Raw genomic sequence first — 20,304 nt, forward strand, 5'->3', positions numbered from 1 at the left:
TGGCGCTATTTTACGCATAAAAATACGCGGCGTTACATCGTAGTAAAGATATCGTGCGCGCTTACAATCACATCGTCATTCGTCATTCGTCCAGGATGCAACCAGCGGCCGTTACGAGAGAAAATGCTCGCACACGAAAATATGGAGCGGCATAGGGGGAGAGAGAAAGGGGCGCCGAAAATAATAGAACGAAAAGCTAAATTCAATGTTAACGATCTCGTTCGTGTCAGTAGCGCAAAAGCCACTTTCAAGAAAAGATATGAAGCGCGATGGAGCGAGGAGATATTTCGAGTTTGTCGCGTTCTCCATTGGCGAAGACCCCGTGTGTACGAATTGTGTGATTTATCGGGAGAACAAAATTGATGGGATTTTTTATGAACAAAAATTAGAACGAGTCGATAAAAATTTGGCGGAAGAAGAGTTTATCGTCGAACGCGTGATAGAGGAGAAGACGCGGTGCTAATAAACAGCTGCTAGTTAGTTGGCGAGGATATCCCAGTAAATTCGACAGTCGAATTCCCTTCGAGTTTAACTTTTCTCTAAAATAGAAAAGGAGCAATTTTTCATAGTTCTTCCGAGCAATAGCAGTAAGAAATATTTTCCAGGAAATACATACTCTTCTTTCACCACACAATTACCTCACAATATAAATTTATTCGGAGAATAGGAAATCGCGCTTAGCGAGATTCAATTTCTCTCTAGTCTTTTTCACGTACGTCGAAACGATAATAAGATTAGATTCGCCAATTTGAAGAGCGTAAAGGATGAGAAGAATGCTGATAAGTTTACGGTGAAAGAATTACACTTACGGCCAGGTGTTTATGAAAATAAAGAGGATCTTATCTACGCGATTAATAGAGAGTGTAGATACGCTGATTCGCATTTTACTTTCGAACTACAAAAAGACTCTAGTGATAATGTCCTCATAAGCCTCGAATGTGACGAAAACTGCACTCTCGTTCATTATATAAATCTGTCATAATATTTTTCAAATATTGAGGAAAATCAACACCAATGATGCCAGCCTTTTTTACCATCACACATTACCTAATTCCAATGATTTAACTCTATTTTTCAAACTCGGTTTTATCGCCGCTGGTAAAGGACGCGTTATATCTTCCTGGATTATAAAATCCTGTAGTCTATAGTACGGTATCCCTGGTAAAATGTACGTTTATTGCGATATTTGCAAGCCTTACATAACCGGCGATACGCGAAGTCCGCTTCTTCGAATCGTTCCAGTTGAAATATTCGGCTGTAATTACACGTACTGGACGAATCTGGTAAAATATTTCTCCACTCTGCAATATACTCCACTGCGTCAAACGAAATTCCGTAAAATTGAAATAGATATAAAAGATCATAGTGGAGAAAAAATACCATTCGTATCCGGAACACTGATAGTGACATTACACTTTAGACGTGTCCGTTAATTATCATTTGCGGTGGAAAGTCTACGGAGCTTTGAGAAAAAATCCCGTATGGAATACGAGTATTATGAAATGCAGAATGATAGTGAAGGTAGGGGAGAAGGAATTCCTCGAATTTTCGTCGATTCAGCCTATCAGCGTGGTCATGGGATCGAAAATTTTTTCGGAGGATTATTTAGAAGAGTACTTCCTTTTCTAAGCAGGGGAATGCGCGCAGTCGGGAAAGAAGCTTTACGCGCCGGAATTGGCGTGATAGAGAATGTTGAAAACAATACTCCATTTAAGGAAGCAATTAAAAACGTGATTCAAGGAATCGGAGGGGAGGGGGAATCTCAAAAGAAAAGCCAAAGAAAATATAAGTAACTTGATGAAGGGGTCGGGGTATAAAACATCCGCGAAAATACGAGTCGCTCAGTTTTCCTTCGGAGGGCACGACGGCATGCACCGGTAAATCCGGGAGAAGCTCGATTCGTAAACGCAGACAAGTCGGTAAAAAAAAGAAATCATCAAAATCGGCATGAAAAAAACAATTAAAAAAATCATCGAGAAGGAAAGCGGGAAAAAATATAAAGGCAACGAAACATCGACGAAATAGCGGGAAAAAGCGCATCGTATCCAATATATTTGCTTAACCGACGTGAGTGCGATTCATAAATTTGAGAGATATGTCCTTTCTTCATACTCACTTCTTTATACTCGAGCAAGTGTTTAAAGAGCGAGCTAGATCTTTTCAGTTTATCTCCTACTCAAACTGGTATCGAGAGTTCACAATGGGTTTATTACAAACCGGTAATCTTGCTCGCGGACGCTATAGAATTTATCGTACCCGGACACGGAGAAGATTATCTAGATCTCACGCATACCATGCTAAGTCTTCGCGTACGAGTGGAAAGTTTACCCGGTCCTGGAACATCAGCAGGAAGAGGAAACAAAGTAAGCCCTGTAAATCAACTACTACATTCGATGTTCAACCAGATCGACGTGTACTTCAATCAAAAACTCATATCACCCCCAAATATCTACAGGTATCGCGCGTACCTTGAAGCATTGTTATTATTCTTCATAAATTATTCTTCATCGGCAAAAACTTCCCATCTGACTTCTTGTCTATGGGACACGGATGAACCCGGTTATATGGACGCGCTATTAGAATCGGACAATTCCAATCAAGCTCTCGTGAGATGCGCCCGATACATCCAAGAAGAACATTCGCTAGATTTAATAGGCCATCTTCATTGCGACGTCTTTAATCAAGATAAATTTTTAATTAACGGAGTGGAGGTTAGAATGAGACTTGTTCGCTCAAGAGATGCGTTTTGTCTCATGGAAAGCAACTCAACGTCGAAAATACGTATTCTAGATGCTAGTTTGCTCATAAGAAAAGCAAAAATAAGTCCTGCAGTGTTACTCGAACATGCGAGAATGTTGAGTAAAACAACCGCCAAGTATCCTCTGACGCGAGTCGAAGTTAAAACATTCACGCCGGAATGGTAGGAGAATCGATTGATAACGCGATATTCGGGCAACTTCCAAAGCACGTAATAGTCGGATTCGTCGATAACAAAGTGTTTAACGGTGACAGAAAGCTAAATCCATTTAATTTCAAAAATTACGGTATAAATTTCTTCTCGTTATATGGCGCCGATGACGTGCAAATTCCGAGCAGACCACTGCATCCAAGTTTCTCAAAAGACCAGCTCTACATCGAGGTTTATAATACCCCCTTCTCGGGAACCGGCATCCATTTTCTAAACAAGGGGAATTCTATAAGCAGAGAAAATTATGCCAAAGGTTTCACGCTTTTCGCTTTCGATCTCACTCCCGATCTATCGGCAAATTGCGCGGGACATTGGAATCTTGTCAGACATGGAAGTTTATAATTAGAAGTGCGATTTGAAAAAGCAATTACCACAACGATTAATTGTATCGTTTATGCAGAGTTCGATAACGTGTTAGAAATCGATTCCTCGCATCAAATTATCGTTGATTTTAATGGCTAAAATATACTCGACTTTCTTCCCTCACCGTTATCTACTTTTTATTTCTATTTCTCTGAAAGCATAACGAAAAATAGCCGCAGTTTTGTTTTAGACGCGAACGTCGTCACTTCAAGCAAAACAGATTGAAAGTGCATTCTGCGCATCATGGATACAGTTATCGATATACAAGGTTTCGATGCTGAGGGGAAAGAAGTGACAGTTGTCGCCGTTAACGAAGCATTCATAAGTCACTGAATTATGGTACCTCCATATCCATTTGTCGAATTATCTGAAAAATAGACGAGAAAACAACTGGCTCTCTCGAAACTTCCACGGAAATGAGTGGTTTGACGAAAAAACTAATTCCAAACATTCATGGCAGAACTACGTGAAATTGCATGGCAAGCGCGTTATATATACACCAAAGGCCGAGAAAAGATACATTATTTGCAAAACACATTTGCGAGAAACATATATAATCTAGAAGAAATCTTTCTCGCATTCAAAAATCTGTCGGAAGGCGAAGAGCATGAATTACGCTGCAGTCATTACGGATTTTATCGAAATTCCGGCAAATTTCATTGCGCGTTACGCAATGCATGCAAATTGAGATACTGAATGCAACCGCAAGAAGGAAACGACATAATTAATAAACAACGATAATTCTTTTACCGATGAAACTCCGATGACAGCAATACAGAAAGCGAGATTTTTAATATATTATAAAACGAAATTTCCCGTATGTCCTTACGTGGAGAAATAAAAGATTAGAAACAGAATAAACGAGGTGCGAACAAAGCGGAGAAAGAAAAGATCTATCGAAACTCACGCATGAAAAAAAGGAAGCTCCTACCGTACAATCTTCGCAAAAGGATAAAAATATAACGACACCGACGAGTCAGGAAACAACTCAAACATCATTCCTCTCTGCGAAAGATGAATTCGCTCGAAATCTTACGAGCGTTGCATCATCTCAGTGTCGGACATGTGGGTATGTATCCTGCCGACAGAATCCCGAGGGTGTGGACGAAGTCGTGAACATCGTCGCGAACATCGATAATCACGATCATCCTGGACAACACTGGCTTTCTACATAGACAAACAGAGAAAGCACGTATTTCGATAGCTATAAACTACCACCCGATTCCAGATTCAATCTACGACTTCGACTCTACTACTCATAAATGGAACATTATGCGATTACAGAGCACATTTTCTCAGACCTGCGGATAATATTGCTGCATATTTCTTTATTATTTGTCTCGCGATTATAAGCTTAAACAGTTTCTCAAAATATTCAGCAAAGACTATGAAGATAATGATAGGCTAATCGTACAATTATTTCGTAAAATCTTTCTTCATGGAAAAAGGAAATGCGAAAAATCTCATGTAACGTGTTGTCATATACAAACTTGTATTTAAGAATAATTAAATATTAAAGAAACACTATTATGAATTGGTATAATATGTATAATAATATAATAATAAATTTAATTTTTTTGTAACATAAATTCCAGTGTTTGTCCATCTTACTTTCGTTTCCCGTCGACCTAAAATCAATCTTAGCTACATAATTCCAAGCTAGAAATATCTAATTATTTTTCAGATTTTTGTTTGCCATAGAATTAAGGAAAATAACCTCGATAGTGTATAACTCCAAATGTTAAAAAAAATTTAGAATTTTACATCTAGAAAATCTATCTGTTCGTGTCCTCTTAAAATGTCATTCGACATCACGAAAATTTACTTCAATATATCGACTTTTTGCGAGCAATTTATTGTTGCGCTTCCACGACGATCTCTCACGTTACACTCGCGCCAGGAAAGGAAGAACAGTTTAGGAAAGAAATACAAATTTTATTCTTCGAAATTGTCGTTCCGATAATTCCAGGGGACTCCCTCGCCGAAAAGTCGGCCTCTTCTTCCACGATGAAGTTCTCAGGGAATCTGTCAGCTTCCTGCTCTACCCCGAGTTGCTGCTGCGGATTACCGAGCGCCGAACCAGTTCCAAACTTCATCTTTTCCGGAAGTTCCGTGCCACTGCGAGATTATCTTCCCTCTTCTTTCTTCTTCCGTGACTTCTTTATCTTGTGCTTGTCTTGCGCACTTCTCTCTTGAATTCTCGGACAGAGTGGGGGGGAAGCTTCCGTAGACTTTCGTTCTAATGGACATCCCAAGTCCCTGCCTCAACATTCGCTCTAAATCCCTCGGAAAAATCACGATTCAAAAAAACCGAGAGCGAGGCGGTCTTCTTAAAGAAAAAAAAAGAATTTTCTTAGCCGGATGTTCGGACAGTAAGCAGAAGATCTTCCTCTTAAAGCGATGCCAACAAACTTCAAATAAGAAACATAAACATAAACAATATCTACTTAAAGAACTTTCTTTCTAATTAATTATCCCCCAAAAAAATGAAATATCTATATATCTCTTTTTACACATTTACAGGCTCAGCTTCGATTCTTTTCCCTATAAATTTTCTTTCCTTTCCTCAAATGGAGCTAATCTATCTAAATCTGTATCACTTTATTTTTATGTCTTTTCGTTTTCCGAATGCAATAAACTACATTGTTCATTTTCCTAACCACCTCATAAGGTCCTTCCCAACTACTTTGCGACTTGGGAATCCTACCTCGCATTCTTTAAGGATTATAAAACCAAACTTTCTGGCCAGACACAAAATTTAGTCGTCTATCCTTCCGATCGTAATTCATTTTTATCCTTTGCGATCTTAAATCCATACTTGACTCGCAACATTATGGATATGATTCATTCTCCCTCAATCTAAATGAATATCCTCCATCTTGAGGAACATTATCAGTTTCAGGAGGACAACCACGAAGAAGATCTATCGGCAATCTATCTTAATTCTCTACCCAAATTCAACTTTGCAGGAATAAAATCTGTGACCTCATGCTTAGATCTGTAAGCTAATAATCCTAAAGGGACCCAACGATCCTAATCTCTCTGGTTTTTTGAAATAAATTTAGATAAATAATTTAACAAAGTCTGATGTTGTCGTTACACCTGACCGTTGGATTGTGAATGAAGAGGGGTGCAAGTTTTCTTTATTCCTAAAATTCGACATAACTCCTGGAACATTCGAAATTCCTTCCCTGATCGTATGTATTTCTAATAGCACTCCATGCCTAGATACTATCTGACTTACAAAGACTTTTGCCACCGTACTTAATATTTCTCAGCTTTAATATTTCTCAGTGGAAAAGCCTCCATCCATTTTGAGAAACAATCAGTAACCACTAATAAATATTTATTCCCAGATGATGAAAATGGTAAGAGGCCTAACACATCCATCTGTATCTTCTCAAAGGGAGCATCATCTACATTATAAATCTGAAAAGCAGATTTTCTCTTTCCAGCAAGATCTTTTTTAGCTACACAAACTTTACAGATCTTAATCCAATGTTCTATATCTTGTTTGCATGTCGCCCAAAAGAAACGCTTCCGAATCTTTTCAAGAGTTTTATTAACTCCAAAATATTCTCCTATAGGAGAATCATGAATCTCCTCCAAAACCTGTTGCATCATTTTATGAGGAACAACAATTTGAAAAATAACAGTTTTCAAATCAGGAGACTCCCATCTCCTACAAAGAATTCCATCCTTAATAACCAAAGAATCTCAATTGAGACCAATAAATTTTCGAAGAAGTATTCCTGGAAATAATCTCATGTCATGAGCGTCTATCTATTTCCTTACTCTGAAGAATTTCAACAATCGAAGGATCTTCTAATTGCGCTGCCCGCCAATCCTTTAATTCTCTTCTCTCTAAAACTATCCTTCCTAAATATTACCCTTTGTTTTCCTCCTCTTTTCTTTCTACTCTGGCGCAATAATTGCAGTCATTTTCCGCATAGGAGCGTCTTGACAATCCATCAGCGTTCCCATGCGATTTCCCTGCTCGATGAGAAATTTCGAAATTATATTGCTGACGTTTCACCCAGCGGATCAACTAACCTTCTAATTCCCTAAAAGACATCAACCAACGGAGAGAAACATGATCAGTTCTTATTAAGAATTCTCGTCCATATAAATAATGGTGAAAACTTTTCAAAGAGTCAACTATTGCTCTCTACGAGTAACACAATAGTTTTTTTCGGTTTTACTTAACACTTTACTAAAATAAGCAATTACTCTCTCCTTTCCTTCTTGAACCTGGGATAAAACAGCACCAATACCATGATTCGAGGTGTCAGTATCCAAAATGAATTTTTCTGTCTCAATTGGAAAAGACAAGACAGGGGAAGAAATCAAACATCGTTTAAGCTTTTCAAATGCCTCCTGACAATGTTCATCCCAAACAAACCTGCACTGTTTCTTTGTCAAGGAAAATAGGAGTTTTGATATTTGTAAAAATCCTCTAACAAATTTCCTATAATAGAAGTAAAACCCCAAAAAGCTATGAATTTACTTCTTATTCCGCGGAACAAGCCATTCCTGTACAGAAACAATCTTTTCAGAGTCAATAGAAATTCCTTCTTCCGAGACTTCATGTCTTAAATATTTAACTTTCCTTCCAAACAGGGAACATTTCTTTGGATTTATTTTTAAATTTGGTGCCCTGAGACGAAGAAAAAACTTTCCGTAGCCAACATTTCCTCGAAGCTTTTATTGAAAATCACAACATCACCTAAATAAACCAAATAAATTTTATTTAATATCTGATGAAGAACTCTTTCCATTAACCTCTTAAAAATCGCCGGAGGATTACATAATCTAAATGGCATCACAGTAAATTGCCACAAATCGTTTTTATTCTTGGTTTTTCACATTGGATTTAAAAAGTGGCACTGGCAGGTGAAGTTTCGTCCAGAAGATAAGGAAAAGACAACATTCTCAATGTTTTAAATCCAACGTGAAAAACCAAGAATTTTCTGATAATCGATCAAGAAGAGTTTCATATTGAAGCTGCTGATAAGCATCCTGCCACTCGGCGTAATGAAATAAAATTTTCTCAAAACGGAAATCTGACATAACGGGTAAATAACGAAGAAATCTCTTTACAAAGATTGTTTTCCCGCATCCCGTTGGTCCGCACACGATCGATGTCCACGAATGTTTCCAGCGCACATCCATTTCGCGAAATGAACGTTGTACTTAATTTAATAAACAATGGGATGGGACATTTGAACCTATTAGAAGTTAGCCCCCCACTTTTAGAAATAACTTATTTTGAGAGTTGTGCTGAATTGTGCTAGGTTTGTGCTACATTGTGCCCGAATTTTAAAACCGTAATGTGAAAAATGTCATAAAAAATGAAAAAAAACGACATTTTAGGCTAGCCCCCCACTTTGCGATTTTTTTAATTTTCTCGATTGTGCTAGGTTGTGCTAGGTTGTGCTAACATTGTGCCAAAATATTATCTTTAAAAAATAATAACAATAGAAGTTATGATAAAAAATAGATTTGGGAAAAAAAATATATAAATGACATTTATTCTTATATCAGTCATCTAAAGAGTATGCAAATGCATATCTAATATATATTCGCTTAGCACAAATCGGCACAATCGTCGGTTTCGTCAGCAGAACGATATGAAGGGCACTTTACTCTTGAGCGCGACCCTTCGCGCGCGCATTTTTTGTTAAAAATTCGGATTTGTAGTTATTGGATGTTCATAATACTGCATATCTGAGTTGTGCTAGCCTAGCACAAGTTGGCACGACTGTCGGTTTCGTCAGCATAACGATATAAAGGGCACTTTACTCTTGAACGCGGCCCTTCGCGCACGCATTTTTTGTTAAAAATTCGGATTTGTAATTATTGGATGTTCATAATACTACATATCTGAGTTGTGCTAGCCTAGCACAAGTTGGCACAACCGTCGGTTTCGTCAGCACAATGATATAAAGGGCACTTTACTCTTGAGCGGGGCCCTTCGCGCACACATTTTTTGTTAAAAATTCGGATTTGTAGTTATTGGATGTTCATAATATTGCATATCTGAGTTGTGCTAGCCTAGCACAAGTTGGCACAATCATAACTTTCGTCAGCACAACGATATAAAGGGCACTTTACTCTTGAACGCGGTCCTTCGCGCACGCATTTTTTGTTAAAAACTCGGATTTGTAATTATTGGATTCATAATACTACATATCTGAGTTGTGCTAGCCTAGCACAAGTTGGCACAACCGTCGATTTCGTCAGCACAACGATATGAAGGGTACTTTACTCTTGATCGCGGCCCTTCGCGCATTTTTTGTTAAAAACTCGAGTTTGTAATTATTGGATATTCATAATACTGCATATCTGAGTTGTGCTAGCCTAGCACAAGTTGGCACAACCGTCGATTTCGTCAGCACAACGATATGAAGGGTACTTTACTCTTGATCACGGCCCTTCGCGCACGCATTTTTTGTTAAAAACTCGGGTTTGTAATTATTGGATATTCATAATACTGCATATCTGACTTGTGCTAGGCTAGCACAACTCAGATATGCAGTATTATGAACATCCAATAACTACAAATCTGAATTTTTAACAAAAAATGCGTGCGCGAAGAACCGCGTTCAAGAGTAAAGTGCCCTTTATATCGTTGTGCTGACGAAAGTTATGGTTGTGCCAACTTGTGCTAGGCTAGCACAACTCAGGTATGCAGTATTATGAACATCCAATAACTACAAACTCGAGTTTTTAACAAAAAATGCGCGAAGGGCCGCGATCAAGAGTAAAGTACCCTTCATATCGTTGTGCTGACGAAATCGACGGTTGTGCCAACTTGTGCTAGGCTAGCACAACTCAGATATGTAGTATTATGAATATCCAATAATTACAAACCCGAGTTTTTAACAAAAAATGCGTGCGCGAAGGGCCGCGTTCAAGAGTAAAGTGCCCTTTATATCGTTGTGCTGACGAAACCGACGGTTGTGCCAACTTGTGCTAGGCTAGCACAACTCAGATATGCAGTATTATGAACATCCAATAATTACAAATCCGAATTTTTAACAAAAAATGCGTGCGCGAAGGGTCGCGCTCAAGAGTAAAGTGCCCTTTATATCGTTGTGCTGACGAAACCGACGGTTGTGCCAACTTGTGCTAGGCTAGCACAACTCAGATATGCAGTATTATGAACATCCAATAATTACAAATCCGAATTTTTAACAAAAAATGCGTGCGCGAAGGGTCGCGCTCAAGAGTAAAGTGCCCTTTATATCGTTGTGCTGACGAAACCGACGGTTGTGCCAACTTGTGCTAGGCGAGCACAACTCAGATATGAAGTATTATGAACATCCAATAACTACAAACCCGAGTTTTTAACAAAAAATGCGTGCGCGAAGGGCCGCGCTCAAGAGTAAAGTGCCCTTTATATCGTTGTGCTGACGAAAGTTATGGTTGTGCCAACTTGTGCTAGGCTAGCACAACTCAGATATGCAGTATTATGAATATCCAATAATTACAAATCCGAATTTTTAACAAAAAATGCGTGCGCGAAGGGTCGCGCTCAAGAGTAAAGTGCCCTTTATATCGTTGTGCTGACGAAACCGACGGTTGTGCCAACTTGTGCTAGGCTAGCACAACTCAGATATGCAGTATTATGAACATCCAATAACTACAAACCCGAGTTTTTAACAAAAAATGCGTGTGCGAAGGGCCGCGCTCAAGAGTAAAGTGCCCTTTATATCGTTGTGCTGACGAAAGTTATGGTTGTGCCAACTTGTGCTAGCCTAGCACAACTCAGATATGCAGTATTATGGACATCCAATAACTAAAAATCCGAATTTTTAACAAAAAATGCGTGCGCGAAGGGTCGCGCTCAAGAGTAAAGTGCCCTTTATATCGTTGTGCTGACGAAACCGACGGTTGTGCCAACTTGTGCTAGGCTAGCACAACTCAGATATGCAGTATTATGAACATCCAATAACTACAAACCCGAGTTTTTAACAAAAAATGCGTGCGCGAAGGGCCGCGCTCAAGAGTAAAGTGCCCTTTATATCGTTGTGCTGACGAAAGTTATGGTTGTGCCAACTTGTGCTAGCCTAGCACAACTCAGATATGCAGTATTATGGACATCCAATAACTAAAAATCCGAATTTTTAACAAAAAATGCGTGCGCGAAGGGCCCCGCTCAAGAGTAAAGTGCCCTTTATATCATTGTGCTGACGAAACCGACGGTTGTGCCAACTTGTGCTAGGCTAGCACAACTCAGATATGCAGTATTATGAACATCCAATAACTACAAATCCGAATTTTTAACAAAAAATGCATGCGCGAAGGGCCGCGCTCAAGAGTAAAGTGCCCTTTATATAGTTGTGCTGACGAAAGTTATGGTTGTGCCAACTTGTGCTAGCCTAGCACAACTCAGATATGCAGTATTATGGACATCCAATAACTAAAAATCCGAATTTTTAACAAAAAATGCGTGCGCGAAGGGCCACGTTCAAGAGTAAAGTGCCCTTTATATCGTTGTGCTGACGAAACCGACGGTTGTGCTAACTTGTGCTAAGCGAATATATATTAGATATGCATTTGCATACTCTTTAGATGACTGATATAAGAATAAATGTCATTTATATATTTTTTTTCCCAAATCTATTTTTTATCATAACTTCTATTGTTATTATTTTTTAAAGATAATATTTTGGCACAATGTTAGCACAACCTAGCACAACCTAGCACAATCGAGAAAATTAAAAAAATCGCAAAGTGGGGGCTAGCCTAAAATGTCGTTTTTTTTCATTTTTTATGACATTTTTCACATTACGGTTTTAAAATTCGGGCACAATGTAGCATAAACCTAGCACAATTCAGCACAACTCTCAAAATAAGTTATTTCTAAAAGTGGGGGGCTAACTTCTAATAGGTGACATTTGAAATTCTTGATTTTTTCTCAAAGTGAGATTAGCTTACTCGCGGAAGGATCCCTCCGCGGCGGGGGTATGCTTGCGCCAGTATCTTCGCGCAACGAGTTCATACTCGCGGCAAACTTCGTACGCTCGTGTGAGCGTCCACCGCAAGAGCATCGACGCTAACGAGCTTGTACGCAGTGCTCCTCGAAAGCTAATTCAAGCCGAAGAAACTTACTCATAGAAAAGATTGAATACTTGATTGAATACTTACTTGCGGACGTAAAAATTTATACTTTTTTCTTTTACAAAGTATTTTAACGAGATTCTCTATCGAAAATTCAAAATTTTTTTCTGTATAAAAAATTAATTTTAAAAGAAAGTTATGTGTGGGGAAAAATTGGGAGTTTCAAAAATTTAATTTTACAAAAGATTTATTATACTTTTTCTTACAATTAGAAAAATAAACATTTTTATAACATTTTCTCTTAATAACTAAAAGTAAACACAAATTCACATAAACACATTTTTTTAATGTTGTCACATTTGATAATGATGTTGTAGCCAGATCTACAACTAATAATAAAAGTAGTCCGCATGGCAACAAAAGTAGTCCGAATGAATCTCGGAAAAAGTCTTTCGAAAGACGACACAAATATGTGACCGCCGAAATTACGATCAGTCTTTCGAAAGACCGCAGAAATGCATCGCGCGAGAATATTGCGAAAAGTCTATCAGCAAATTCCTAAATTTGACGATCGAACCGAGCGTGATATTATGATCAATCAATATCACGCAACCGATCGGAATGCTGATCGGGCATCAATTAGCCTATAATCGGTAATACAAAGCGGAATGGAGGAGAGTCAAAATTATAAGTCGTGCGGAATCATTATTATAAAAGTCGCTCAAGATACTACGGAATCCCGAAGTTCACGCGACCGTTATCAGCAGGTGTCACATTCGGTCATCGGCCGCCCGAGTAACGCGAGACGCGCCGAAGCGCCTGACGACGCGTAAACGTGTGTAAAATATAATCGTTATAATATAAAGTATTTGTGCACTTGTTAAAATAAATCAATTAAATTAAAGAAAGTGTGTCAGTGATTTCACGAGGATTTCTACATTCCTTTGATCTTGCTCGGAGTTCCAACTCCTTAGGCTTGACGAACCCGATTATCCCGAATATTAACGTCGTAGCCCATCCGGGATACAACAAATTTTACAAAACATTTTCTAATCGAAACTTTGAATAATAAACATTTTTCAAATTACATTTTTTTCTTAAATTTAATAACTAAAAATAAAATAAACTTTTACAAACATATTGATTTAGTATACATATTTATTTAGTATACATATTTACATTACACGAGGATGGGGAAAATCCGAGCCTTAACCTAACTTAATTTTAAATATTATATAACGTAAAACCATACGAATAAGAAAGGCAATTGTCGATAAATCTGCGTTTTAATAAAAGTGGAGCACATGTTTTATTTCGTTTCGCGTTACCTCGTGAAACGCGGTGCGACGAATTGCTTTAAATCGCAGATTTATTTCTTCTTTCTGCTCTCTTTATATATATAATAATAAATTTAATAATATATATTTAATAATAAATTATAAATACTGTTGCGGCCGTGCGGTGTTCCGTTCGGCGCTGCTGAAATTAATCGATATCAATCGATAAGAATTTGAATAGAGGATCGGCCCTTGGCAACGCGTCGTTCTCCGACTGTTATACAGATTTGACGGCCAGATTCCGCGGTGGCCGGACGCGTTTCTGTACCGTTGATTTAATAAAGAGCGAGCTTTTCTTTTAACAGTTTTCTTCCTTTCCGAAAGCGCTCCGCCGAGTATCGCGATCTCGGGAAGTAACGCCGTGAACGCGACAATTTTGGGGGCTCGTCCGGGATCGAATTTTTCGATTCGTGTGTGTGTGTGTGTGTGTGTGTGTGTGTGTGTGTGTGTGTGTGTGTGTGTGTGTGTGAGAGAGATAATGGCGGAGCGACAAACAGAAGAGACGGGGACTGGACAGGAAGAGGCGAAAGGTCGGAGAGTGATCTCTGCGAGAAAAAGGGCTTGTACTCGAGCGGAAGGGCCGGAGGCGTCTCCGAACTTGGAGGAAATTCTTCGCTTAACACTGGAGGAGCTTCGCTCTCTGAGGGAGGAGCGCGCTCGTCGAGAGACGGAAACATTTTCAATGCCCGATCCGCAGGAAGAGATTTCGCAACGTCCGATATCAGGCCAGTCATTTCCTTTTTCAAATTTTAGTTCCGACTTGAAACTTAAGCCCGATACTTATGACGGTAGTGTTCCGTTGCGCGAATATCTTACGCAGTTTAATTTAATTGCGCGAGCGAATAATTTAAGAAACGCGGAGAAGGCTGTCGTATTAGCGTCATGTCTCCAAGGAAAAGCGCGTGCGATTTTGGAAGGGAGCACGGATTTTGAGAACTCTCAATTTGAAAATTTGGTTGCGCGTTTAGAGCTACGTTTTGGAGAAAATTTATCCTCGCAAAATTATTATTATCAATTTATGAATCAGAGATTCGGAAACAGATATTCGGAGAAGATTTAGCTGCATTAGGCTCAGATATCGAGCGTTTATCTCGATTAGCTTATTCTGAATGTTCTCCCGGAGTTCGTGACAAAATTGCTTGTTCTCAATTTGTAGTTGCATTGTCTGATGTGAATGTTAAACAGACATTGCAGCTAGAAGGGTTAACATCTTTGAGGGCCGCGGTAGAAAGAGCTTTGGCTATTAAAATTATTAGGGAGAATTGTTTAAAAGAGCGGAGAAATTTTGATTTTAAGGAGGTTAAAGATTGCTCGAATTATAAGAGCAATCCTGATTTAAACGGATTCAAAATAGAATCTCGTGGAACGAGGGGTTTAAATTTTAAGAAAAAGAAGAATTTTAAAATTCAAGAGAAAAAGGAATGTTGGCAGTGCGGAAAACAAGGGCACTTCCGTTCCAAGTGTCCATCACTTTCTGTTTCACAGCAGGGAAAATAGGTTTTGTCGAACTTTCTGGGGCGGGCTCGACAAATGGAAGAAATGCCCCGGGTATTTGTAGGCGTTTTGAGAGAGGGTGTGAAAAATCAGGAAATTTTGTTTTCCAAAGCTCTCTTAATGGGAGAGACTGTTTTTTTTAATTGGATACGGTGATGTGACCTTGGTGAGTAGTAAATTTATAGGGAGAAAAGGGAAGCGTTTTTCAGCAAAGGAAGAAAATTTGAGGTATCCTACGGGAGAAAGGGTCCCGATCAGTTTTAAAATGTTTGCTAAGATAAAGTTAGGGAGATTTAATTTAGAGTTACCGACTTTCGTTGCCGATATTGGAGAGGATTGTATTTTGGGCGCGGATTTCTTTTCACGAATAGGGATGCAAACTGTAATAGAATCTTTTTTCCGTGGAGGTCATAGGGAAGATTTTTGTCGTCGGATTAAGCAAGAGGACGAAGCTCTGCCCGCGGAGTTGGAAGAATTCTTTCATAATAATTCCCGAGAATTGGAGGAAGATCAGAGAATAGTTTCCGCTACATTGTTGCGAGAATTTCGTGACGTGTTTTCGGAGCAAGCTGTTGCAGGAAAGTGTGAAGTTCTTCAATATAAAATTGAATTAATGGGTTCTTGTCCTATCAAACAGGCTCCTAGGAGAATTCCAATTCATATGCGTTCAGAAGTTGAAAAAATTATGGAAGACATGAAAGAACAAAGGGTAATTGAAGAATCTTCAAGCCCTTGGGTTTCTCCAGCAGTTTTGGTAAAGAAGAAAGATGGATCTCTTAGATTTTGCATTGATTTTGGAAATTGAATGCGGTTACGAAAAAAAATTATTATCCGCTACCAAGGGTTGACGATCTTCTTAATCAGTTATCGGGAAATGTCTGGTTTTATACTCTGGATTTGAAGAGTGGTTATTGGCAACTGAAAATTCGTCCCGAAGATAGGGAAAAGACTGCTTTTTCTGTGGGGAATGGACTTTGGCAATTTGTTGCAATGCCTTTTGGTTTGTGTAATGCCCCGGCTACCTTTGAACGTCTTATGGAACGGGTGCTTCGGGGTTTACTTTCGAAAATTTGCCTGGTTTATTTAGATGATGTGATAGTATTTGGCAAAACTTTTGAGAAAATGAAAGAGAATTTAAGAGAAGTTCTTCTGAGATTTCGTGCTGCGAAACTTAGTGTTAACCCAAAGAAATGTGATTTATTTAGGAGACAAGTAAAATATTTGGGTCATGTTGTTTCTTCTGCCGGAATCGCTACGGATCCTGAGAAGACTGAAGCGGTCACTGAGTGGCCAGTTCCTCAGAATAAGAAACAGGTCCGAAGTTTTCTTGGATTTTGCTCTTATTATCGGAAGTTTGTTAAGGGATTTTCTTCAATTGCGAAGCCTCTGTTTAAGTTAACTGAGAATTTGACTAAATTTGAATGGACTGAGCAATGTTAAGAAGCATTTTTGAGGTTAAAACAGGCATTAACGTCTGCACCTCTTCTTTCCTTTCCGAAGGGGGAAGGAAAGATGATTTTGGATACGGATGCTTCAGGTTTTGGAATAGGGGCGGTACTTTCACAAGTTCAGGACGGCTATGAGAGGGTCATTGCTTATTATAGTCGGGTTTTGAACAAACCTGAGCGGAATTATTGCACAACAAGAAGAGAGTTATTAGCTTTAGTAGATTCGATGAAACATTTTCATCATTATTTGTACGGAAAGAGTTTCTGTATTCGAACTGATCATGCTTCTTTGAGATGGTTGATGTTCTTCAAAGACTTGGAGAAACAATTGGCTCGCTGGATGGAAAGGTTACAACAATACGATTTTGATGTTGCTCATCGAAAGGGGATTATGCACAGTAATGCCGATGGTCTTTCGAGACGCCCTTGTGTAGAAGAAAAATGTAGATTCTGTTCTAAAGTGGAAGTTCAGAGAGGGCTTTTTGAGGATAAAGTAGTTGCTCGTATTGTTTTGCGTGAGGATTCTTCTGAGGATTGGCGAAGGGCTCAAATAGAGGATCAGGAACTGGCAATGTTTTTACTTGCCAAAGAAAATGATTTGCGACCTTCTTGGGAGGAAGTTTCTTCGAAAGGATTGTCAACCAAGATCTATTGGCATCAATGACATGCCTTGGAAGTCCAAAATGGGATTTTACATAAGAGATGGGAGGCTCCTAATTTGAAAAACAGTTTTCTTCAGTTGATGGTCCCGCGAAGCAGTGAAGCAGATTTTAGAAGAAGCTCATGATACTCCTTCTGGAAGGCATTTCGGGATCAATAAAACGCTGGAAAAGATCCGGAAGCGTTTTTATTGGGCAACCTGTAAGAAGGATGTTGAGGAATGGTGCAGAACCTGTAAGATTTGTATTGCGAAGAGGGGTGTTGCAGATAAGGGGAAATCTCCTTTGCAGATCTTTAATTCGGGAGCTCCTTTTGAGAGGATTCAGATGGATATTTTAGGCCCGTTACCTGTTTCTTCTTCAGGTAATAAGTATCTCCTAGTTGTTGTTGATTGTTTTACTAAATGGGTAGAGGCTTTTCCTTTGAAAAATATGAGAGCTATTACGGTAGCAGAAATTTTTGTTAATCAGATTGTTTCTAGATATGGGATCCTGTTGGAACTTCATACTGATCAGGGAAGGAATTTTGAATCACAGCTCTTTCAAGAATTGATGAGAATTTTGGGAATTAGGAAAACGAGGACGACCGCTCTTCATCCTCAGTCTGATGGTCAAGTTGAAAGACAACAACAGACAATTCTACAGTATTTGTCAAAGTTTGTTGAAGAGAATCAAAAGGATTGGGATCGTTGGATTCCCATGTTTCTTCTTGCCTATAGGACCTCTAAACATGAGGCTACAGGCGTAACTCTTTTAGAATTGTTTTGCGAAAGAGATCTTACCTTGCCGATGGATTTGCTAAGAGGTACTCCTCCCAGTTATGGTTTTTCCGAGTCAGCGGTGGAGTACGTTCGGAATTTGCGGCAGAAGCTGGATGAAATTCATCAGAGAGTAAGAGAGAAATTAGAATCAGGGTCTTTGAAGATCAAATGCCGCTATGATCGAAAGGCTAGGCATCCCGTTTTTGAGGAAAGACAGAAGGTTTGGTTATTTAATCCTCATCGTAAGAAGGGTAGGTCTCCCAAACTACAGAACGATTGGGAGGGGTCTTTTGAGATAATTAAGAAAATTAGTGATGTAGTTTTCTGTATTTCTCATTCAGGTGGTGGGAAAAGCAAGGTTGTGCATGCCGACAGGTTAGCTCCGTTTAGAGAAAGGGAAGAATTTTAAGTAGAGGTTTTCGGGGCCCGGTTTTCCAATTTTGACATTACTTTTATTTCTTGTTAATTGTTTTGAGTTACTGTGTTCTATTTTATCTTTCTTTAAGCTTCCTTCCGTCGTGAGAAGCGTCGTGGGGAGATCCTCGAGCCTGAGCACCAAGCAAGATCTTCAAGCTCGTGCTTCAAACTGAAAAGAAGTCTGCCTCGCCCCCGATTTTCTGAGTCGTGGTTTTTCCGGGGGACGATGGGCGAATGCCGAGGCAGGGGCTTAGTGTGTCTTTTAGAAAGACGTAAGGGTCCACGACGATTACCCCCACTTTGCCCGAAAAATGAAAGAGAGAAGTGCGCAAAGCTCAAGACGAAGAGTCAAGAGTGAAACGCGCGAAAATTTCAAGAACAAGATTCTTCTGAAGAGTAGAGAAGACTGGGATTAGAAGTAGCGGCGCCCGGTAACCTGAGGCAGCAGCCCAGGGTAGGGCAGGAAGTCGCCAGGAGCCCAGAAGTCTTTTCCAAGAGGAAGTTCTTGAAAGAGGAAGAATTGTCGGAACGACAATTTTATGAAGAGGGGGGCAGTGTTGCGGCCGTGCGGTGTTCCGTTCGGCGCTGCTAAAATTTATCAATATCAATCGATAAGAGTTTGAATAGAGGATCGGCCCTTGGCAACGCGTTGTTCTCGGACTGTTATACAGATTTGACGGCCAGATTCCGCGGTGGCCGGTGGGCGTTTCTGTACCGTTGATTTAATAAAGAGCAAGCTTTTCTTTTAACAGTGTTCTTCCTTTCCGAAAGCGCTCCGCCGAGTATTGCGATCTCGGGAAGTAACACCGCGAACGCGACAATACTTACAATTAAGCAGTCGCAAGTTTTCAAAATTTAATTTAATCTCCTTTATCTTACATGTTTCATATTTGCGTCCGTACCATGTACGCGTAAAATTTCGATCCGCCAGACCGAACACATAAACGCCTCGATGAAGCTACTACATCCGTAACTCTCGAGTTCGTCAGTCATATCATCCAAAAAATTATCTGTATGGTTCGTACTCGTTGGGATCACCGCTGCTCGTATATACGAGAGTCATTCGATAAGTCAGGTAAATTTTTACCGCCACGATGAACTGTGTAGTATATGGCCAGGAAGTAACACTATTCAAACTGCCTTATACCAAGATTCAGCCAAAAGCGACGTTTAGTTTACATGTGACAGACGTTGAAAGTGAGCATGGCAGCAGTTGTCGTAAAAATGGAGAAAGACGAATTCCGTGCAGTGATTAAACATTTTTATTTAAAGAAGTGGACGGCTACGCAGATTAAAGCCGAATTGGACGAAGTTTACGGGGACTCTGCACCAACATTGAAGACTGTTTATTTTTGGATTAATAAATTCAAAAGAGGCCGGACATCAATCAAAGATGAAGCGCGCCCCGGACGTCCAGTTGAAATCACTACGCCAGAAATGATTGAAAAAATCCATTGTATCGTCATGGAAGATCGCCGAATAAAGGCGCGTGACATAGCTGAGATTGTAGACCTAAGGCATCATAGTAGATAGGGTGCATAATATCCTGCACAAAGAATTAGAAATGAAAAAGTTTTGTGCATGATGGATGCCGCTGACCATCGATCAAAAACGCATGCGAAAAGACATTTCGCAGCAGTGTTTGTCGATGCTTAAGCGCAATCCACAAGATTTTGGCGTCGATTCGTGATCGTAGGCGAGACTTGGATCCATTACTATATACCCGAGTCAAAACAGCAGTCGAAGCAGTGGACAGCGCTTGGTGAATGTACGTCGAAGAAGGTGAAGACT

General features: G+C 39.5%; 1 protein-coding gene across 1 annotated transcript; it reads left to right on the forward strand.

Moving 5' to 3' along the window:
- Positions 1-17,556: 17,556 nt before the first annotated feature.
- LOC148935018 (uncharacterized) lies at positions 17,557-18,471 on the forward strand (the record flags this gene model as incomplete). The annotated part of the gene is made up of 4 exons (XM_089082927.1): positions 17,557-17,570; positions 17,818-17,991; positions 18,055-18,347; positions 18,438-18,471. Coding segments are annotated over exons 1-4 (515 nt in total), but the record flags the coding sequence as incomplete, so codon positions are not given.
- Positions 18,472-20,304: the final 1,833 nt, after the last annotated feature.

This window comes from Pogonomyrmex barbatus, unplaced genomic scaffold, assembly GCF_055798465.1.
Source record: "Pogonomyrmex barbatus isolate J1 unplaced genomic scaffold, ASM5579846v1 scaffold62, whole genome shotgun sequence".
In the NCBI taxonomy this organism is placed as follows: domain Eukaryota; kingdom Metazoa; phylum Arthropoda; class Insecta; order Hymenoptera; family Formicidae; genus Pogonomyrmex; species Pogonomyrmex barbatus.